The sequence below is a fragment of the Paramisgurnus dabryanus genome, chromosome 1 (genome assembly GCF_030506205.2).
Source record: "Paramisgurnus dabryanus chromosome 1, PD_genome_1.1, whole genome shotgun sequence".
NCBI classification, from domain to species: Eukaryota; Metazoa; Chordata; class Actinopteri; order Cypriniformes; family Cobitidae; genus Paramisgurnus; species Paramisgurnus dabryanus.
Window position 1 is genome coordinate 69,018,351 of NC_133337.1, and position 24,134 is coordinate 69,042,484.

At 36.8% G+C, this 24,134-nt stretch overlaps 1 protein-coding gene across 4 annotated transcripts in view; it reads right to left on the reverse strand.

Moving 5' to 3' along the window:
* Nucleotides 1-24,134, reverse strand: part of wnk4a (WNK lysine deficient protein kinase 4a) — a 67,405-nt gene that overhangs the window by 11,254 nt on the left and 32,017 nt on the right. For all 4 annotated transcript variants that reach the window (XM_073815891.1, XM_073815889.1, XM_065253433.2 and 1 more), the window contains exons 8-15: nucleotides 17,579-17,951; nucleotides 14,926-15,092; nucleotides 14,649-14,713; nucleotides 12,065-12,200; nucleotides 11,539-11,655; nucleotides 9,703-9,876; nucleotides 3,446-3,494; nucleotides 3,250-3,360 (exon numbers count right to left, since the gene is read on the reverse strand). In XM_073815891.1, the coding sequence (XP_073671992.1) occupies nucleotides 3,250-3,360; nucleotides 3,446-3,494; nucleotides 9,703-9,876; nucleotides 11,539-11,655; nucleotides 12,065-12,200; nucleotides 14,649-14,713; nucleotides 14,926-15,092; nucleotides 17,579-17,951 (1,192 nt within the window). The remainder of the gene's footprint in view (nucleotides 1-3,249; nucleotides 3,361-3,445; nucleotides 3,495-9,702; nucleotides 9,877-11,538; nucleotides 11,656-12,064; nucleotides 12,201-14,648; nucleotides 14,714-14,925; nucleotides 15,093-17,578; nucleotides 17,952-24,134) is intronic.

Below are 24,134 nucleotides of genomic sequence, written 5' to 3' on the forward strand. Positions count from 1 at the left end.
AATTAAACTAGTTGAATAAACGTAATTGCATTGCACGTTACGACAGTAGCTCTTTGGTATCTCTGGATGCTTGGAAACCACAACCTACAAAAATATACAGCATAAATAAGTCAGAAGTGTTGCACTTAGAAAATGCGTCATAGAAGCAGAAAGCCAGAAGGCAGCAGTACAAAATGTTCTGTAGGAGGGACTGAAAAGCACAGACAGCGGTGGTGAGAGATAAATCGACGGGACATGGCTACACTGCACTTTAACAGTTGGGGGCTTGGCAAGATTTGTGAGTCTTGGTTTTTTATTATGTGGTTTTTTATTATGTGCCAAAAGCTCACTGCTTCTGTTCAACTGGATTTAAAGAAAAGAGTACAGAAGAGTTTATAAACAGATGCTGAGATCAGATTGCAAATAACTATTTTCAACTATACAGTTTCTCTTTTTTTGCAATTTTGCTAAAAACTATATAAACATAATGCTATTCAATTTCATTTTGATGTAGTCAATATTTACCTTTGTAGTAAATAAAATTGTGAAGGTGTCCCTAATCTGTTTACCTTGTTGGTAACTCACCTTAAAATGTAAATTACTTGGCGATCACCTTTGTTACATTATTGATGAAGTACATTGTTAGAAATAAAGGTACAAAAGTTGTCAATGGAACGGTACCCTTTAAATACCAATATGTAAGTTTAAGTTTTAAACTCACAGTTAAGGAGGAAACAGAAGCGCAGCGCAGTGTCAATTTTATTCTGATGTATTCAATATTTACATTTTTCCTAAATAAAAATTCCCAAATCTTTTTACCTTGTAGGTAACTCAACTTAAGTGAGTTTGCTATCACCTATGTTACATTATAAATGAAGTACACATTTTGGCGGCTGTCCACTGTGACTCTGGACGCTGCTCAAATCCCTGCCACACCATAGAGCGCCACTCAAATAGTTTAACATTAAATAACATGATATTTGTCCAAAATCAATAACGATTAACGTAGGCTGCTAACGCATATTTAGCATCTGCAAGTAGACTCTGTCTGACTAAGCTTCCGCTGTTGAATATGCACGCCCGGTGTGCGAGTTGTCCTAAACGCGACTAAGTGTTTCTTGTCCGGTGTTTGATCTCCTTTAGAGTTAGAATTATGTTTAGATCTAAAACAACCTGGATTTTAAAATAAAATCTCAAAATACTAACAAGTGTGAGTTTGGTAAAACATGTAAGTTCTATTTAATAATTTAGCCTCAGATTAACCACTGATGTTTTGTCTGCTTTTTGGTCCTGGTAACAAACAAAAAAGAAAACAAAAAAACACTGCAAACTACTGGTGGATGCCAACAATGGACGCCAATATTAACGAGCACTTGTGTGAGGAGGTTAGTTTGATACAGTACAAAGACTTAAAGCTTCAGGCACCTGTAGTGCACAAGCATCAAGTGCTTTTATTTATGCACTTAGTGAAGTGGCTACCTCTACAGCTCTAAGCGTAAGCTAAATGTTTCTGTAAAATCGAAAGTACACTCTGCGTTAACCATGTTTACATGCATCCTTACATTTTGGTAATGTAAAAAGATTACTGGGATAATGTTTATTACGTTACGTTATAACAATCAGAGTAAACATAATGGCAGTGAGACAAAGTATTACAATTTGATTTACTCTGATCATACTTCTACTCTGACTGAAACTCTGCAAACAGATGACAAGCTCATATAACATAACTCTCCCAGCATAACTTGTTTCCACCAGTCTCTGCTATTGTACTTATCTAGAGATATAATCTTGTAATCTGGACACTTACTTTAAGCTTTAAATGTATCTTTTAAATGTCAGATTGACAGCATTTTGTGTTTCTGTCAAGAACATGTTTCTGTAGCTCAATTGTGAGAGCATTGCATTGGCAGCACAAAGGTTAACGTCTGCTAACTGCATAAATAAATGTGGCCTGTTGAATGCTTTATTCTGATTGGTTGAGAAATGTTTCAGAGGTGTTGATAATGTAAGTGTGGTATAAGTACATGTTTACGATATGCAAAAGGTAAACAATGACGCGAGTTATCGTTACCAACGTTAATTTCTTTTCTTGGACTACAACAAAAACACGTATTGGCAACAGTTTACTTCCTGGGCCTGTTGAAGTAGACACTGCGATCATTACTGCATTGTATTGTGACCGAATCTTTTAATCATGGCAAGGAGCATCACATTTCTAGCTGACATCAGAGGTATTCATGCCAATCACAACGTACAGATTAGCTGACCAATCAGGGACAGAGAGCTTTTCAAATTGATGAGTTTTGTACAAAATCAATGCGTTTGAGGAAGGCAGGATATCTGGAGCTACAAAAATGTACGGTAGGTAGAAAATAATGTGTTTTTTGAACCATAAACCACGCAAACACATTGTATTATACCAAATACACAAAATAACATTGTTTAAGCAATGTTAAACAACCATCAGACATTTTCTGTGGAAACCATGGTATAAGTGCAATAATTGACTTTGGGTCTTTGAATTTCAGAAAGTACTGCATTACCACCTTGGTGTGCATTATGTTTGAAAAATGTATCGCCCCGTTGTCAATTATCCCTTACGTAAATGACATGAACATCGTTTTCATCCTAAACCTAACCCCCAAACCTACCTCCCAAACAAACATTTCATGTGATTTAGGGCATAGCTGTATCATATCTAGCCAGAACCGCTATTTTTCATCCTAATCTTACCCCCACCTAGCCCTAAACCCAACATCTCGCGAGATTTGGCCATAGCTGTATCCCCTCTAGCCAAAACCAAATGGATTTGAGAAAGCTTTAATCTATTAGGGAATTCTCTAAACCTTTAATCTCCTCAAGTGGAATGGATTTGACTGACGGCGCTCTGACAAGTAAACAGACATATGCGCTAAATTAGAGAAAAGTGATTGTGTCCATATCATTGATCTTAAAAAGTGGGTTGGTCTAGCCCCACCCACAAAATGGTTCTGACGCCCATGGTTAAGACAACCTCTGGTGAGACATGTGAAGACTTCATTCAATAAACAAGCTGCCTCCAGGTAAAATAATTACCCAAAATGCCCTGGTGCCAGGCAAACACAATCTGCATCTTTGAGCTTCAGCATGTGTAGAAGGCGCCGGCTAGCGCCTGATGACATTTAGAAAGTAGCCAGCTTTATTTCCACTCACAGGATTAAAGCGTGAGCTAGGCATGAATAGGAAATAGTAGTAGGTTTCCTACATCGGAGAGAAGTGGTCACTTACCTGGAGCATTATGGAAAGACTGTGAACGCAATAGTGGGCGTGCGGGTGAGGTAATGTCTCTGCTGACTCTTGGAGGAGAGGCCAGTGCCCCAGCGCCCCTGCCAAACTCAGCTAAGAAACCAATACACACGGGTGAAAAAATGTCCTGGTTCGAAATGCATTGCATCATTCTACTTTATCAATACTCAATGTTTACCTGGTAGTGAGGAAGACGAATGGGTTTGTTCCAGACTGTGAAGGTTTGGCTAAAAGAAAACAACAAAAATAAGTGAGCCATTTTAGTTTTTGCCATCTACTATTCATTTTATTCCATTACTTTATAAAATAACTTGTGGTGGAGATATAATCTACTTTACAAACAATATGACATTCAAAAATAAGGAGGAAGCATTTTCAGTTGGTAAGTAGGAGTACTCATTACAAGTGTATATTTTACAATTAGGCTACATACAAAAGTGAGAAAAACATTGAAGCCATTCATTCTAAGGAAGGGATAATATAAGTGCTAAGATACAAAGCTTCAACAAATTATAAAGACAATCTGTATGAATGGTGATGCGGTAAGCAATAAGCAACAGATAACATTCAAAACATTTATAATCCTATTGGAAAACCTTTTATTTATCAACTATTGAAACTGTTTTTTAAAGGATTAGTTCACCCTTAAATTAACATTTTATCAGTTACTTGCCCTCATTACTGGCATGTATACAAGAATACTTTTTGTCTCTGACACGTATTCACAAAAGCAGCACATGCATGTGTTAAACATTGGTGTCATTTGTCAGCATAGATATAAAATACATAGATTGGCAGACACATCTATGGAGTTGTATACATACATAGCTATGAAATGAAAGTTTTAGATTTCATAAAAAAATCTTAATTTGTGTTACGAAGGTGGTACATTCAAATAGCTTAAATACTCTACTACTGTATGATTCAGTTTCTTTATTTGTCTCCCTTGGGAGAAATGGCTTGGACAGAGAGTCTACTGCACAAGACAAACATATAAAAAACATTTACATGTGTAAACAATTATAAAGTGCCTTACAATATCCAAATAAACTTATATGAATACAACTCACCCCCCAATCCAATGGCTTGGTTAAACAGCTCCAAGATAATATAAACATAATAATTAATATTCCCTTCACCTATAATAACACCTGATTAATATTTATAAGCTCGATATTAAGTTAGCAACATAGCAGCATCCACACATTTTTTTTTTTTTTACAAAATAACAAAGTAATTTTTTGGCCCTCATGGCTTTCTTTGACAGTACAGGGTAGAGAGACAAGAAGCTTAATGGTATGAGAGAGTGGAACAGAAGCCAAGATTCAAACTCGGGTCCCCTGAAGAGCTAATCCATGACATGTCAGCAGACACTCCACTGGACCATCTATGCAAACACCACATACTTATTTTACCTTCACTTTCCCCACCATCTGGCATCCAAGTTCTTTGTCATTATTTATCTTCCAAAGCGTATTCACCGTTTAATACCGTTTAACCTGCATCCAGTAATTTTATAAATTGGCAATGCTGTAATTTCTGTCAATCTTTATCATATTCAAAAATACATTTCGTGAATACTTGGTTTTAGAAACTGAAGCATTTGAAGCCAACAGAAGAAAATAGGAAGTGTTTAGAGTAAAGTTAAATGTATTGGGCTAATATGCTTTAATGACAGAGTCCTTAAACTTAATTAGGGTTAAGAGCAGTCGCAGTCTAACAGCTAAAGCTTTACCACTTCAGTCATATACACAAAGGAACAGTCATTGTGCTGCACAGTTTACGCAATCCATAACTACCATTAAAAACTCCTGTGGCTCTGAAGCAGCTCCTCATACAAACACAAACACTGTTTCTTCAACACAGTCTCTCTCCTCAACTCCACATCCGCCCAGTTTAATAGAAGAGTGATGTGAATTGGGTATACAGGGTTACATTCTGTTATATGCTAAGCATTTAGTTTTGTGAAAAACAGAGACGACTCCAGAGACAAGCAACTGATGATCGAGGAGAGACACAGACCTCTGTGGAAAAGGGGTCTGGGACACGGATTGTCTTGCACACCTGGTTCTAATCAGGCACTGGCAGAGCTCTCTTGGGGGGTTTACTGGTAGTTAAGCAACCCCCAGGGATCCATGCCTGATTGTGCGGGGGGGTGTACATCCATTACACTGTTATAGATCTCCACAATCAGATGAAACACTCCATTGTTTTGCTTCTCTATACTAATTAAGAGATATCTTAAGATCAGTGGGCTGGCAGGCTAGAGTATCGGATATTGTATATGATCTGCTGAGTTTGGGCACAGAGTAAGACATTTTATTGAAAAAGCTAAATATACCACAATGTTTCATGTTACTCATGCTTTTATCTCATAAAAGCACCCAAAGCTAGAAGGAGTATATTAAGTAGGTACTATACTATAAATGAGACAATATCAAGCCAAGGTTGAAGGATAGGTTATTAAAGCCCACAAACACATAAGGTTCATGTAAACCCATTAGCACTGAGGTATAATTTTATAGTCACTCTAAACAAGTTTTTTGTTGTACTGTTTGGAATAATAAAAGGCGGTACAGAACACGCCTCGAGATAATGAGGTAAAATCTAAAACCCCTCTTGTATAAACTAGTACACTGCCCTCACAATAACGAAGACAACAACTGGTTTTAGCTGGTCTCACAGCCTGGTATAAGAGTTTTGGCTTCTTAGCTGGTCAAGCTGGAGGAACAGCTACCCACCAGATAAAACCATCAGAATACCAGCTTGACCAGACTGAAAGACCAGCTTGACTAGTTTTTCAAGGCTGAGAGGACCATCTTAAACCAGCTACTTCCTTCTTAGCCAAGCTGCATGTCAAAGCTCACAACCTGGCTAAAAAGTGCCCAAAACCAGCTAAAACCAGGCTGGGAGACCAGCTAAAATCAACCAACGAGCTTAGGCTTGTTTAAACTGTTTCTTTAGTAGGGCTTTGATGAGCCACTCACAGGAGCGTGTCACGACAAAGGAAATGATGACGGGATACACAAACATATAACTTTTAATAAACAAATGAGGATTAACAATACATCTACATTATGTCATGACTTCGGTCTAATTACAAAACGGAACATAGCATAAACAAGACCGACCTGGACTAAGACAAACAACAGGAGCTGTGTCCCAATTCAAGGCCTGCGACCTTATAAGCATGGGACCTTAAAGATGAGCACTCGGTCTTTCAAGGTGGCAGCCTCAGAAGTTCGCAAAGAGAACTGAAATGAGACGGTCTAACCTTTGGAGGACCCATAATTGGCGTCACCTGCTGCACGAGCCTATCAGCAGGACATAGAGCAAACGTTTCTGACTTATTAAAATAAATATGAAATCAGAAAAATATTAATTTATTTTAGAAAATATGACACGTTGATGTAGATTAAACTATTCAACAGTATACCAAATTAATCAACCTTAGAAATATATGCAACATAAATAGAATATTATTAACACAAAACATAACTTATAATACTAAAAGAGTGACAAGAAAATGTTTTGATAAATACACACTTTTATTTAATGAAGGTTTTAATTGTTTATTTTAGAATATCCAGCCGTTATATGCAGCCGTTGCAGGCGCGCAATGACTCATGGGCTGTGTCCCAATTTAAAGGCTGCGACCTTCTAAGGACGTATTTTAAGACCGAATGCGTCACAGCAGCGCGACTTGAGGCCAGTAAGGCCGTCCCAATTCAAAGGATGCTTAGAATGAAGCCTCAAAATGCGTCCTCATTTCTCCGCGCTGTTAAGGATAGAACGAATGGATCCTTAACAGCCGAGGATATCCCAAGAGTCATTGCGCGTCTTCAACGGCTGCATACAATGGATGGATATTCTAAAATAGACAACTAAAACCTTTATTAAATAAAAGTGTATTTATCAGAAAACATTTTTCTGTCACTGTTTTAGTATTATAATTATGTTTTGTGTTAATATTATTCTTTTTATGTTGCGTATATTTCTAAGGTTGATTCATTTGATATAGGTCCCTATCTTGCACCCAGCGCAATTGACTTTGTCAGTGACGCATGTATCATTCGTATTTTGCTCCACAGACGCACGCCGGAAAACTAGGGAATGAACTTGCGCTCCCTGGGCGGATCAGCGCAAATAAAGAGGCGTGTTCCGGCGCAAACCATCCCTGATGCTATTTTGCAATTTCAAAAAACACTGCGCCACTGACCAAAAAAAAAAAGTTTAAAGTCAGTGGCGCGTTGCGCGTTGTTCATTATGCTATTTTAAGGGCGCATGCTTGACCATAATGTATAGCGTGAACAACGTGCATACACTTTGCATCTAATCTACACAGATGCAACAGTTATTTTTGCAAATCATAAATTGTTACACAAAAAAATATTAATACACGAGATAAGGGGAATCATAGTGGTGAGCATTGTGGTGATAGTTTTTATTTATTGTGTGGCTGCGTTAAAAAATTCTCATGCAAATAACGATTCAAATATTTTCATAAGTTTGTTGTGTGGCTGTATTATGTTTATTTTATGTAAATAATAATTCAAATGTTTTCATAAGAAACCTTAATGTATTTGAACTTGATTTGTAAGTGTACTTTGGGGTTGGACCTTGCGTGCGTTTCTTGGGTCCGATTTCAAAGCCCCCAAACCCTTTCAGCTGTGAGGGTGGATGCAGATCTGTGTAGAGGCAGATCCACCTTTATGTTAATAAGTCAGAAACGTGTCTGCTGTGTCCTGCCGACAGGCGCGGTGGGCGCGTGCAGCAGGTGACGCCAATTATGGGTCCCCGAAGGTTAGACCGCGTCTCATTTCAGTTCTCTTCGCAAACTTATGAGGCTTCCACCTTGAAAGACCGAGTGCTCACCTTTTAAACTCTCATGCTTAAGGTTGCAACCCTTGAATTGGGACACAGCAATGGGATATCCTCGGCTGTTAAGGATCCATTCGTTCTATCCTTAACAGTGCAGAGAAATGAGGACGCATTTTGAGGCTTCATTCTAAGCATCCTTTGAATTGGGAGGTCCTTATCAGCCTCAAGTCGCGCTGCCGTGACGCAATCGGTCTTAAAATAGAAGGTCGCAGCCTTTGAATTGGGACACAGCCAGGGTATACATACTGTGGAGTTGATGAGGAAATTGCTGAAAGGTGATGATAATTAACAATGACAATCAGGTGAGGGAGAGTGGAGGATTATTAGAAATGGAGTGCAAGTGACGATTATAGGGAAAACAACAGGCAAAAGACAGGGAGACACGACTGTAACAGAGTGACACCCAGCACCGTATTTTGCTAGTGTAGACAATCTGTTTTAAGGTTCAATATGTTAAGATATGCTCTTCGGCATGCCTTGGTTGAAATAAGTGGTCATCTGTTGCCTTTCTATGTGCTTGAATTAGTCTGCCATTATACTATAATATGTGTCTAGAGATGGGTGAGCTTGAGATTACCAGTTTCAAGTCAGCAGTTTCTGAAACACTTAAAATCTGTAAGTTTGGCATCAACAACCATGCCACTCAAATCACCTTCTGGCCTGGTTTGACCTTTAAAAAATCCTGTTGAACATGTCTGAATATATTGGGTTGTTTCCATGTTAAAGCAACACGCTAGCCAAATATCAAAATTACCCCATGATTTACTCACCCTCAAGCAATCTGAGATACATATGTCCATCATCTTTCAGACAAACACATTTGGAGTTATTTTAGTAAATGTCCTTGCTTTTCCAAGCTTATAACAGTAGAAAACAGGATCAGGGAACAATTTCTGACTTTAAAGCCCATAAAGTGCATCCATCTTTCACAAAGGTAATGTACACTGCTCCAAAGGGTTAATAAAGGTCTTCTGTGGGTAATCGGTGCGATTTTGTAAGAAAAATATCCATATTTTAAACTTCATGAACTATAATAAATAGCTTCTAGTAACAACTTCATTTTGGACTGCGCGACATGCCCATGGCAACCAACACACGCTAAGCTAAAACTCTTTCGTGAGTCCAAGATGGCGTAGTTACCGAAAGCTACTTATATAGTTTATAAAGTTTAAATATGGATATTTTTCTTACAAAATCGCATTGATTACCTGAAGAAGACTTATTAACCCACTGGAGCCTTGTGGATTACCTATGTGAAGGATGAATGCACTTTAAAGCGGTTTAATCAAAAGTTGTTACCGGATCTCTGTTTTCTACTGTTATAAAGCATTTAAGAGCAAGGATATTTAATAATGTAGCTTCAAATGTGTTCATCTGATAGATGATGGACATGTGTGTCTCAGATTGCTTAAGGGTGAGTACATCATGGGGTAATTTTGATATTTGGCTGGAGTATCACTCTAATGAGCGATTAATCCATTCCAGTGTATCCAATAGTGCTGGGTGTATATTTATATGTGCATATTCAGTGGTACATACGTGATGATGGCTCACCTGGGAACTAGACAGCGAGTTGGAGGTATTATGATGAGATGGACGATTGACCCCGAAGCTTTCATGATGACCTGATGAATCTTTCTTCATCAGCGACTCCGCCCGTTTCATGATGTCACAGATGCGGTAAATAAAGCCCTCTTTCTCCGAGGGCAAGATGAACTCATTGTGCACCTTTGGGCAAAAGAGAAATTTATGAAAAAAAATCTCACAGCAATTCATACGTTTTTTTGGGAGGTGGCTAATTTGTATAAATCTCATTTGCATATTTTATTCATGTCATATCTTTATTCATATCTGCTTTCGCCCCAAGTGACATTGGGTTTAGGGGTGGAGCTTCATTATTGTTTTTCTAAAAATCGTAAATTTCTGTATGATTCACATAGTACGATTATATGCAAATTGGCCACCTAATAAATTACTTAAATCAAGGCCGGATAAACACACCTCAATTAAAAGAGAAATGGCAAGTGTAACAAGCAACCAATCCATTCTGAAAAAGTGGTGAAGCAAAGTACCACGTACTGCACGTCGTACATATTAGCAGTCAAGGGATCTCTCTGTGCTGAATAAAGAAACCGGGATTGTGCAATACTTCTCAAACTGGATATTCCTTGACTGTTTAAAATGAATGACTGCCTAAATTGAGCATGTGCACACTTGTGTACTCTCTTCTCGGGCAGGTTTAATGAAGTTCGTCCACAAGCTGAGCTTTTACACACCGCTAATAGCAGTGGGTGTTTACGCTTCGACCAATAACACACGAGAAGTGACTACACGCTGCCAGCACTCTGAGACTAAACAAAGAGCCTCTGTATCTCAGCAAAAAGCCACCACAGAAACACACACACACAGGGTAATATACACATTGACACCCAAACAGACAATTGACATTCATCTACTCCAACAAAATCACTGTTAAATTCAAGTTATTGGGAGGGTAACATTTTTGTGTTTATACTCTTTTTGTGCATTCATCTTTTATCTGCATTATGGAGTGAATTCATTATGCAAATTTCCACAATGCCTCCGAAACACATGAAAACTTTTAATGATGATGTGGAATGCATCAGTTTTGTCATTGAGGAAGATAACAAATCTACATTGCACCCCTGCAAATTATAGTCAGGGACAAACAAAAGCAGATGGTTGAAACAGTGGGTGAGCTGGATATTGTGCGAGACAATTTATGATCAAAATATCTCTGCCCAACTGACATCCAAATGTGGAAACTGTTAGCTTTGGACTTATCCTACAATTTCTCCAAAACTGAAAAATGTCATTACCATAATACACCATACTAACATTCACTTGGAGGATCAAGGTGGCTCAAGGCCATAAATAGATCTTTTTACCAGGATGTGGTAAATGTAAAAAAAAAGTGAAACAAATACTTTGAAATTACAATTCAAGTACTCATTTAAAGGATTACTGATATAAAAAAGAGATGAAAATTTTTAAAAATCATGTTCGATGAGTGTGATATCTGGCATTTCGTATCATGACGATTTGTGGGACATTTGTTTACTGTAGCTTTTATAGCTGATCATTTGTGCAATAATGTCAAATGTGCGTCCAATAAAGACGTGAAATAAACCCCTTCAGTGTGATAAAAGACGCTACGCTTTGCGTTGTGTCCTTATCATACTGACAGGGCATATTTCAGTGATAACAACCGGCTGCCTATACATTATCCCTTACTTAATGTATGGTTCTGCCATGTGCAGTTTCAATGATAAAGTGTGAAAGCAGAGGTAGACAATGTGTGTGTGTGTGCGTGCGTGCGTGCGCGCGTGTGTGTGTGTGTATTAAAGATTTAAGGCTACAGTAACCTACCATAACTGCAGCAATGTCTTCAGGGTTGTCACCATCAAGGTCAAATTTGAAGGTGACCATCTTATCATTATGGGTCTGAAGCTGACATTCAACAACTCGGTCAACTTTATCAGACAGCTGTATAGAGAAACATATAGAAAAGTGATAAGTTAAAGTGATTCATTATTCTCTACAGCAGCACCTGGGTGAACTTCATATAAAAACAAAATGCAATCACTAAAATCACCTTAAGTCTAAATTATCCAAAAATCATGTAATTGTGGAAAAAGCAGTTGGATATTTTATTGTACACTTTCAAAAGTTAATCAATGGCCAAAGGGTACCTTACAAACTTCCCTCAAAGATTACAAACAGACACAAAAATGCAGAACATCTTGAATTCCATGCAATATTATTTCTGCTTCAAGCTATTACCGTTAACACTGTGTTTACTGATCTCTGTATTGATATATTAACTAGAGAAATAAAAATAAAATGTGTGGGGGGGTAGTTGGGAGATTGTGAATGGATGATGCATTATTCTCACCCCTGTAATGCGTAGACGAGACCGAGACCTCCTCCTAAACAGTTTGCATGCTGTCCGTCTGCCAGCTTGCTTACTCCCCCTCTCTGATTGGCCCTCGTAACCATCACTTAAGCCTGAGGTCACATCGGAAGCATAACTGTGAAGAAGATCATATTTACTGTAGCATTAACATGTTACATATAACAAACAAAGATTTATATTCTACATTCTCTGGCATGCCAAAAACTGAACATATCTCCGTGTGCATGACGCCGGACTGTCTGTAGTTATTTGTGGTGTTTGCTACCAAACTTTTAACAACAAAATGTGTGGCTTGTTGGGACCCAGCAAGCAATTCTACATTTAAAAGACATATATCAACAGATGTCTAGGCTAAAACAAGGCAAAATGTGTGCTGTCAGTGCAAACATAACATCTAAACATAGCCCAAAAATAAATAAAATAAAATAAACGAATGAATGAAACCAAACACCTTAAAATCGCTGTTGATTTTACTTAGATGATGCAATATCATACATCTCAAGTTATTTTGGCAAGACTGACATGTAATCAAATTCTAAGTTTATTTTGGCCAGAAGTGGGTTACTTATAACCAGAATACACTGAGTCAAAAGTTAACCTATATTATAGTAAAAGGGCACATATTATGTCCATTTTTAAAATATGTAATACAAGTATCAGGTCTAGAATGTGTCTGTAAAGTTTCAGCTCAAAATACCCCACAAATCATTTATTATAGCATGCCCAAATGCTCCTATTTGGGTGTGAGCAAATGGTTTCATGTGTGTAAATTTAAACACAAATGAACTACAGCTCCTTTCTCCCTTACCAATAATCAGTAAGTGCTTTTGGTTAAAATAGATATGATTCCTGTGAAAAGAGTCAGAGAAAATAGTATCTTTAGCCCCAATAAGGCTACAATGTGAAAAGAAACACATTTAGAAAAGCATTTGGGTAAAATTAACCAGTCAGTCAGTGGCAGTGGGTGGGCCTTTATTTGTGTGACGTGACAATAACAAGAAAATCAAAACAGCATGACTAATAAGACTGCTTTGGTTTAATTGGGATTTTTTGTGTTCACACACTGCCAACATATATTTATGTCCAAACACCTTGTAAAAGTGAATTTTACATAATGTGATCTTTAATATCATAACACAATGCCAGCAAGTTTTGCACAGACTCAACACTTTTTTCCCAGGAAAACCGAACCAACAGCTATAAATCATTATTGTAAGCTTACCGTTGTAAATTGGGGGCAAGGTAAGAAGACTTTTTGTTAATTTTTAACTGAAAAAAATGTACGGTTTGCCACTTTAAAAGAAGATCCATTTAGCATAAAATGAAGCAAACTGAAGTAGTATGACATCATCTTAACACTCCTATTTGTTTAATTTTATTAACGTGTTTACATCCCAACACCCTTATTTGTTTACATATAAAAATGTGCTTTTAGGGAACATGGTGGTGCATTTAATGAGTGTAGTGTTCCATGAATAGGTTTTACTAGTTAAAAAGCAAACATGTACAGTATTATGTACTGTATTTATTGTTGACCTCTGACCTCGCAGCTTTTGTCAGTTCAGTCAAGCACAGAAAAACATAACTGGACAGTAACACTTCCTTACAATAAGATATAACAGTTATTTCCTGTAAAACCGACCGTAATGCCCAAAGAAAGAAGCAGACATGTGTCGTATTTAAACTGGCTTTATCTTTGCTGAAGTACTGTTTGTAGACATGTTTGACTTTGGAGCTCTGTGGGCACACTGAGTCCATTCTGAGCTTGTTTCTGTAAGCTAATTGTGTCTCCAAGGTCTTATGCCACACTCAGTTTTATCCAAACAAAATCATAACTGTAGGCCCACAAACATTTATAGCCAGCCTACCACTTGGCAGGATCTGACTCTTTTGAAAGATCTCTGTTTGCTAGGGAATGTGTTCTTAAGAGAGGAAAAACTGTTGTAATGGCAGGCAATCGCTAAGGACATCGTCCAAGAACCAAGCGCACGTGGTGTTTATACTGTATTATTCTATAGGACGCTAAGATTGTGCTCTGTTACGAAAGATGAGAGAAAATGATGAACTCCAGATGATGACATAACCCCCTCGAGACTCACCAAATCACTCACTCACCCACACACACACACACACACACACACACACACACACACACACACACACACACACACACACACACACACACACACACACACACACACACACACACACACACACACACACACACAGCACACACACACACACACACACACACACACAGCACACACACAAACACTCCAGCTGAGACTACACCAATTCTTACATATACCCCTTGTGGGGGAAGAACACTCGACATCTGGGTCTGAAACTAAACAACGACTACAAAGTTTTAGCATGATTGTAAAAGTACAGCATACTGCAGACTAAAAAGGCCAACAATCGCATATCAGCATGCTATTTTGCCATCTAAAATAGATATGTGCACAGCCAAGGTATTATCCGTCTAGATAGAAATCTAGCAACCCAATTAAATTTTAACTAAACTGGCAACCAAATATAAAGGGAAAAGCATGCAAGTCTTTACCTGTCCACAGGTGAGGAGAAAGGGCTTGGTGGTCCTCTCTCAGTGTTAGCAGACACTGCAATACTCTATAATAAAGAAAGAATTGGTCCTCAGCTACATGAAGTGCTTAAACAACATCAGATTGTCATTAAAAAGAAACATGTTTGAAGTTCATTATGACTTGAGGCTAACACATCCCGGAACAGTACATTACATAAATTGGGTTTTAATGGGCCTCCTCCATTTAACTTGTCATTAAGTGAGTCATTAAACTGTAATTAAGTAAGTAAAAACTCACTGAGGGGAAACGTAAAGCTGGAATTGGTGTGGTAGGGATGGACCTGGCCTCTGTGGGTGGGGCCTGTGGCGTGGGGACAGTTGGAGAGCTGATGATGTTGGCATTTGAAATCTCTGTGCCATCTTGTAAACCCGAGGGGCTGAGATATCCATCGGTCTCACAGTCAGCTGGAAAACACAGAGAAAGAGACAGAAATAAAAAGAGAGATAAGTTAGGGGGGAAGTGTGTCATTTCTGTGCTAGCAGCCGAATTCCTGAAATATTTTATCTGTTTTTTTTTCTGTGCACTTCCCATCTGTCATTGGTTGTCTAAACAGATGTTTGTTTGGCAAGAGATTACTATTGTTCCATGAACAACTGTTGCCCTGATCTTCGCCTGTTTTTAAAAAAATCGCCCAAACGTGCAGTTGTGGAAAAAATTTGCTTATACCTGCCGGTATCGATCATATTGGTGCACCCCTAAAAAACAACGTTAGAATACTAAAGGCAATAATTCAGAGAATTTTATAAAACGTCAAAACGCTGGTTAAAAAAGAAGGATCTAAACAAAAATGCATGTGCGAGCCATCACAAAAAGAATATCGTTAAGCTCTATGACACACAAATTAACATTTACGACAAGAAATGTCTGCAAACTGGACTAAAGCAGAAATCAGGAAGCTCGTCATTATCCTTGCTGAAGCTGCATCATTGCACATTACGTCACGCGCTCCTGTATGACCTTAACATAAACAAAAATGCATGCGCATGGTTTCTTAAGAGAGAAATCTTGAATTATTAGCAGACTTCAGACGCTGGGGAAAAAACTACCAAGTGCAGGCTTTTATATACGTCATGTGTCTTTACTGGATCTTTACGGTATGTGTGTGAATGCACAAACAGATTCTGAAAAATCTATAGTTGTGTGACTACACTAAAAACCAAACGATCCCAGACACATTTTCTGTGTATTCTCCGTAATCTCTTTGTGAAAAGGACTGTAATTACTTTTTTATTATTCCATAGTTTTAATGAGTTTACTAATATTCTTAAATGTAACCCTGTCTGTGAAAATCCAAAAAAAGATGATAAAATCATCCTGCGTTACATAAAGAACATTTTGAATGAATGGATGTCAATGGAACAAAAAGCATTATGTGACCGCTCCTTAAGGTTGTGTCCAGAGGTGTATACTTTCTATTGTATTTTTACTTTCTACATAAAAGTAAATTTTCAATTATTTGTATTTTATCAGTGTTTTTCTATGGAAAACATACATTGCAAAGCATAATATCATAATTTTTACTCTACTACACTACATTTCATAATTTCAAGTTTTTGGTTTATATTTAATATTTACAGTTTTTTTCGATTGCTAAACGACAGTGGGCACAACTGGAGCTACATGTGCAAAACTCTAACTACAGTCTGCACTACCAAAAGTCACCTGAGCGCAACTCTTAACACATGACTCAAAACAGCTCAGTGCAGCCAAACACTAAACACAACCCTCACTGAGATAACACACACTGTCACTCACAACACACTGAGAGGAAAAACACTAACATCAAACACCAATACACAAAATACTAACTTTATATCTTTACAGTTTTAACAATTTCAGTGATGTCACACCAAGTAATGTTTTCTTTAAAGAATGATTTATTTATTGATTTATCACAATATTTTTTTTAGAACATCATAATTTTTTAGGGTAAATGAAAATTAGCAGTTTGCTTCAGTTGTCTGTAGTAATTTACGGAATTACAGTAATGAGAAAAAAGGTAGAAACTTAAAGTACATGAAAGGTAATATTATATATAAATGAAATATATATATGAAATTGGAATTTATATTTATATGAAATTGCAATCAGCAGTGTTTGAAAGGCACAAGGCTGAAATCAATTGTGTTTTGAATGTGTGATTCACAGTTTTGACAGCAGTGTGTTAGCATTTGAACAAAGTGCTGTAAATCCACAGTGTTGTGCAGGTTGTGGTTAAAGTCATGGAATAAGTGTGTAAAGTTTTGAAAACTGTGTTCAAGCAATGAAAAACGAACTAGAGTTTGGTCCACATGAACTGCTGCTGTGCAGACTGTAGTTAGAGTTTTGCACATGTGACTCCAGTTGTGCCCACTGGCGTTTAGCAATCGAAAAAAACTGTAAGTACATTAAACATCTAGTACATTTTTTTACTTTTACTTAAGTATAAAGTACTTTCGTACTTTTACTCAAGAAGAAAAAGTAAAAAAAATTATGTAATTAGGTATTAAATTAATTTTAACATGCAATATAAAAGGAATTCACAGTATGATTCTATGCTTTAGAATGTAGTGAACATTTTTTAGTAAAGTAAAGTAAATTCTTTCCCAAGACAAACACTCTGATAAAGCACAGATGATTGGAAATTTTAACTAAATACATAAGTACTAAACAACTCTGGTTGTGTCAAAGATTAAAAAGCTAAATGTGAAATTAGTGACCAAAATTTTGATGCTCCTAACTTTAGCCTGGATTTGACAGACAGGGTCACAAATATAAAATTAGTAAGTGACCCTAAACGTTTGAATGCTACATTTAAGTCAGGTCTGTCTAAACTTTGAACTGATGTGGATGTTTGTGTAAACACTAAAAACAGCATTATTGCAATCATGCAAACATAAAAAGTGCCTACAGGTTGCTGAAGAGCAGCTTGTATGCTGGATATGAAAGTGCTGGTCGGCCTCTGTTTCCTCTGCCTCTGGTGGAAAAGTCCCATTTATCCCAGAATCAGATGAGGCAATAACAGGAGAGCACATGGATTCAGGGACTGGAGTAGTGGGCAGAATCTGTACAGGAGGGGGAGTGAGGTTCTCAGGCATCTGACCAATGGGTTTGGGTGAGGGAGGCTCAAACTCCTCCTCAATAATTCTTTCCTTCTTTTGCTGCTGCTGCTCCTCTGCCTGCCTTCGATGCTTCTCGCGCTGGCGCTTAATGGCCGTCACGCGATCTCTCATCGCCTTGGCAACCAGTTTGTAGTCCGCCTCACATACAAAACCCAAAACTACCTGTAAAAGACAAACGCTTAATATACTTAGTGTACTATAAACACACACCTGGCCATAAAAACAGCATTGACGTATGTGTGAAAAAGCAAAAAACAGGGGGGTCATATATAGCAGTGGACACGATTCAGAAATGTGGATCTAAATGTAAATTGTGGATCAAGGATAACAAAATAATATATTTAGTAATGTGATGTGTCAACTCATATGATGCACAATGTCAAAAAAATGGGTCAAAAGCAGAACCACCAACAAACAGATTCCTCAGTAAAAACTATACAATGAGACAAGCACTTGTCTTTAAACAAACTAAATATTAGCACAGGCCTGCACTGGTTACTATATTATTCCTCTGCAAATATTGACACAGAGTCACAAACCTTTAAGTTTTATAGAAGCATGCAAGTATGAGATGGCTGCACGTAATCACTGTATTTATGAACATAACTTCCTATATCCTTGCACCCCATGCTGGAACATTGTGTTTCGACCTAAACAATGTAGGGCAATGTTCTTTTTTCCTGCCATACCATATCAGCATATAAGTCAGATTATGTGATCATGTTCTTATGTTCATGTTCTGATTCATTTGTTCTTGATGAAAGCAGAAGCACTGAGTGATAAAAGACGATCTGAACTAATAAAGATGGATTTCAGACAGGAGGAAGTCTCCAGTTTCATTCTGCCATCGTCATGTGACCTCCTCTTCCTCCCTGCCCCCCTCCTCATGCATTTCCACCCTGATGATTAAAAATGTTGCCCTTGAAACTGTTTTGCAAATTAGTTTACTGCTTGTTCATGGTTAAACAGGCTTTGTCTTTAAGTAAATGGCAATGGGCAAGTCCACTATTTAAAGTGACACTCCACTTTTTGAAAATATGCACATTTTCCAGCTTCCCTACAGTTAAACATTTGATTTTTACCGTTTTGAAATCCATTCAGCTGAGCTCTGGGTCTGGCTGTACTGTACCACTTTTAGCATAGCTTAGCATAATCCATTGAATCGGATTAGACCATTAGCATCGTGCTAAAAAATAACCAATCCTGCCTATCATAGATTGTTGTAATAAAAATAAAGCAAACATTTACAATAAAAAACAACTGTTATATATCCTGTTACAGCTTTGCAGCTTGAACACTTTGTGGTGTATCACAGGATGAATAGATGTACTTTGTTGATCCCTGAGGGAAATATTTGTGCTTAGTGTTTAAAGTGACACTCATTGAGAAATATTACCGCATCCTTGGAGATAAGATCTCAACAAGAAACAAACCAAAAGCTCACAGTAAATTGTACCTGGGGTGTGACACCATACTAACTACACTCTGTGAGATATTGTGCTACACTGTAAAAAACATATTGTGAAATTCACAGTAATTAACTGGCAGCAATTGACAAGTAACTTACTTTAGAAAAAGCACAGTAAGTTACTTGTCAATTGCTGCCAGTTAACTACTGTGTTTTTTTCTATAGTAAGTTACTTGTCAATTGCTGCCAGTTAACTACTGTGTTTTTTTCTATAGTAAGTTACTTGTCAATTGCTGCCAGTTAACTACTGTGTTTTTTTTTTATAGTAAGTTACTTGTCAATTGCTGCCAGTTAAATACTGTGATTTTGCTGTACTGTAAGTTACTTGTCAATGGCTGCCAGTTAACTACTGTGATTTTACCGTACTGTAAGTTACTTGTCAATTGCTGCCAGTTAACTACTGTGATTTTTCTGTACAGTAAGTTACTTGTCAATGGCTGCCAGTTAAATACTGTGATTTCTTTTCCACAGTAAGTTACTTGTCAATGGCTGCCAGTTAACTACTGTGATTTCTTTTCTACAGTAAATTACTATTGTCAATGGCTGCCAGGTAACTACTGTGATTTTTTCCACAGTAATTAACTGGCAGTCATTGACAAGTAACTAAGCAGAGATTATATATTTTTAATATATAGTTCATTGTGGTTTTCCCTACAGCATTTGATTGGTTAGTTATTTTCTGTAAACATTCATCAATGTTAAAATAAAGTTGTAATGGCCAGCCTTAAAGGTTGAGTTACAATTATTTAAAAACTCAAGACTGTTAAAAGAAGGAAATACAAAAAACAAATCTAAAACAATATAAAAGTCCAAGCGTGTTAAAAGTCCAAATGTGCAAAGTTTCCACCGTGTATATAAAATCCAAGAAAGTGATATCCAAAGTCCATAAAACGTAACTGGACAGGTAAGCCCAAATACACAAACTCCACACACCAGCAACCGCTTGTTTTAGCTATAGCGTCAGCTAACCATGTGCTCCTGCTCCTTCCTTTTATACAAAGTTCCATGTCATGTGACCCCTCACATGACAGGCAGACGAAGCAAAATAAAAGACATACACACATAAAATAGCAAAAGGATAAAATGGCTAAGAAAACATGTAAAACTAATTTAAACTCAAATACATAAGTCACAATATAATGAGTGGTAAAACATGTATCTTGTGTGATCATGTCACAACGTTAATGATCTAATTTAAATATGCTAAATTACAAAACAATACAATAAGTTTTCTGATTTGAAGGAAAATGCTACTGTTTCACAGATATGTACTAAATTAAAAAAAAAATTTTTACAGTCAAATACATTCAATAAATGCATGCTAACATTTGTAAAATAACATTTTAATTTGGATGAAAAAGTATGAATTCCCAAGAAATGTATCTTAAAACATCTTAAACTTTTGTTACAATCTAAATAATAACTAAATATAATTCAGTACAATCTGTAAATAAAACAAAATAATAATTATGAATCAAAAGTACACTACAAGTAAACTGTAAGTTTCCTCCAATTCTTATTAAACACAATATTACTGTGAAGTATAATATCTGAAATGCAAAACAAATTTATGTCTACAATATTTTCACTCCAAAATAAATAGTTCTAGTGCACAACACAACCATTGATTCTAAAAATGATTCTAAATTCAGAATCCTAATTTTACAGTGTATAAGTAACATTAAAATATGCCCAAAAAGGTCAGTGAAACCATACCACAACAGACAATGTTAAGAGATTGAAAAGCTATTTTCATTTAAATTGCTAGTAATCTGGATCCTACAGTATGAATAAACATATTTACAAGATTTACTAAAAGTTAGAATTTATGTTTTAATTCTATTCAACATGCTTAAACACATTATTGTTTAATTTACATTAAACGTGCCTGTATTGACATTTAAGTACGAAATAATATCAGCTTTGAGTGGACTAGTTATCAGATGTTTAAGTGAATCACCAAAACATGACTCCAAACAATGGACCTTTTCCTATAGATTATGTATCATATATGTGAACAAAGTTATTTATTAAGTTATTTATACACACTTCACTTTGATGAAACTGTGCAATTTTATTTCCTGTGTGCAGATTTAGCCACTGGTAAAACTCTTATGGGACTGCTCTCCATTCAGAGGGCTTATGTGTTTTCATGTCTCACCAGCATATGGCCAAGATGATTTCAGTGTAATACTGTTTAAAGTATCTATTAGCCTACCATGTGTATTTTCTCTAAAATTAAATATTTTAGCAGCAAAAAAAAGTCACAGAAGAAGAAGCTAAGCAAGCTAACCCACAAACGAAGAAGAAACAGCAACTTGTTGTGTATAATTTGAGAAGACCAGCAATGATGGAAGTAAATAAACAGCGACTTTTGATGCAGTTTGAGTTAAATCACTCCTCAACTTGGCTCATCTTTGTTTTCACCGTCTCAAACGGAAATACCTATGAGGCAGTTTTTTTTACCTGACGGGAGGGGTTCTGGTGGACCAATCACAGCGCTTGCGGTCCGTGTAGATCTGACGCGCTGTTAAAAATGTTGTGAGGCTACGCAGCGCTACGCACAGGCTACGGACCTACGCACGACTATAAATCGCCCTTTAAACTGACATACTGGGTGCATCCCAATTCAGGGGCTGTGGCCTTCCAAGGCCGTATCTGAAGGCACATGACATCACCGGGCTGTGACGAAGGCTGTCACAATTCGAAGGCTCCTTCATATAAAAGCCTCTTACTGTGGCCTTTTCCCCACTGTAACCGAGTTAGGGCTGTAACGCTATAGCTTGTCCCATTAAAAAAACCTGCCTGATTATGCATCAAAAATCATAATCATTCAAAATAAAACAAAATCATTCAAAATCATTCAAAATATTCTTTATTATCATGAAAATACCTGAAACTATTTGAAGAACAGCAATATAAATATTCCTGTAGACATTTCCTGGAACAGCGTTTGCAATGCTAGCCTACTTCTTCTGTGGCACAAAGGGAGTTTCTGCACGAGAGCGCCCCCTGGCTTTTGGATGTGGCAGCATTTCACTGTAATTCATGCAAATTCATTAATTGAGAAAACGCGCATTTGCACGATAAATCGTTAAAGCCTACCGAGGATCCATAGATGTATCCTTCAGAGCCTTGGCTATTCCAAAGTTCAAAATGAAGTCTGGGTATTTTGAAATAAACATTCAAAACTGTAGTTAAATAAAAGTGTATATTTTGCTAATTAAAGGTCCTTGTGGCTGTTTTACTATTATAAATGATGTTTTAGTGATGTAAATTAATATTATTGCTGCAATGTTGTGTGTTGCGTTTTGCTTTTGTATATTTCTAAGGTTGGTGAATTTTACATACTGTTGGATAGTTTAATCTGCATCAATGTGTTATATTTTCTAAAGTAAAATAAAAAAAATCTGCCACCATATATATTTTTAAAAGTCTGATAGGTCTCAGCTTTTGTGTCCCAGTGACAAGCGTAGTGGGCGGGAAAAGCAAGTGATGCCCCCGTAGGCTAGACCGTCTCATTTCATTTCACTTTGTGGTGTTTATGCTGCTGCCTTCAAATATTGAGCCTTGCCTTCAAAGTCCACGGCCTTAAAAGGATCCAGACCCTGAATTGGGATGCACCCTCAGTTTGTTCAAACTAAACCAGTGCTCACACAGCAGTCATTGGCCAGTTTACTGAATGACAGTCATATCAACCAATTATACTCAAAGCAACATTGACGAGTCAGCCAATACAATTTGGTAACACTTTTTTTCGATAGTCCACTTTAGACATTTTACTAATTATAAGTAACTTTGCAACTACTTATCCTACCAATCTTTACAGTATTAGACTGTCTGCTTAATATCTATTCACACTTTATTGTGATGATCCCTCAACAGACATTCAACTGACTAAGTATCTTTGCAGGTGCATGTCAACTTATTCCACTTACCCTACCCTCTTCCCTAACCCTAACAGTCTACTAATACTCTAAGGACAGTTAGACAGTTAGTTGAGATATAGTTGCAAATTAGTGAAAGTTGGTTGACATACTTGAAAACTTATTTATAGTTGTATAAGTATTAAGTGTAACCTACGATTTATTTCAGTGTGGTAGCATATTTAATGGAATGTTGTGTGTACCATGTTGTAGACAAAACAATAATCATAGTGACTTTCTCCTTTAAAGAAATAGAAAATAAATCTAATTTGTCATTACTAGCATAATACTCAAATATAATATAATAAATATACTTTAAAATCTATTCCCAACAAAGATTATTGAAGAAATAATTTTCTTCAATTTATTTTGTGTATCCTGAATAAGATTAGACAGAGTTTTTAAAAATAAAAGTCAATCGGGTTTAAATGTCAGGAGTTCCTGTCGGGATGAAAGTAACACTTGTTACTCTTCTCCCACTGCCAATACTGTTGCATTATGTTGAAAATGTATATTTTTTTATTTGATTTAATTTTATTGTGTTTAAACTGTTAAAAATTTTTGTTTTTTTTCAACAATTCAAGTTTGTACTGTCAGGTTGCTTTAGAAACATTTGATGAAACCAAAATTTAACCAAAATACATATAAACAAGATCATAGTCATGTTTATTTACTAAAAACAAGTGTAACACAAAAATCTATCTTGTTCTGTTCTGTTACTTTTGAACCACTTGTGTGTTACTTTCGTCCCTGCTGACAGAGTCTAAGGCCATTTTGTTTCCAAAATTTCACCTGGAATTCATAGTCCACACTTGAGTTACTGATCACAGCAAAAATATCTGTCTAAAACTTTATTTTTTAAAATTAAGTTTTTCTGAAAAATGGTACTTTCGCCCCTGCTCACCCCTACTGTGAGTCTCTACAGTACAATGTTGGTTACTGTGAGTCTCT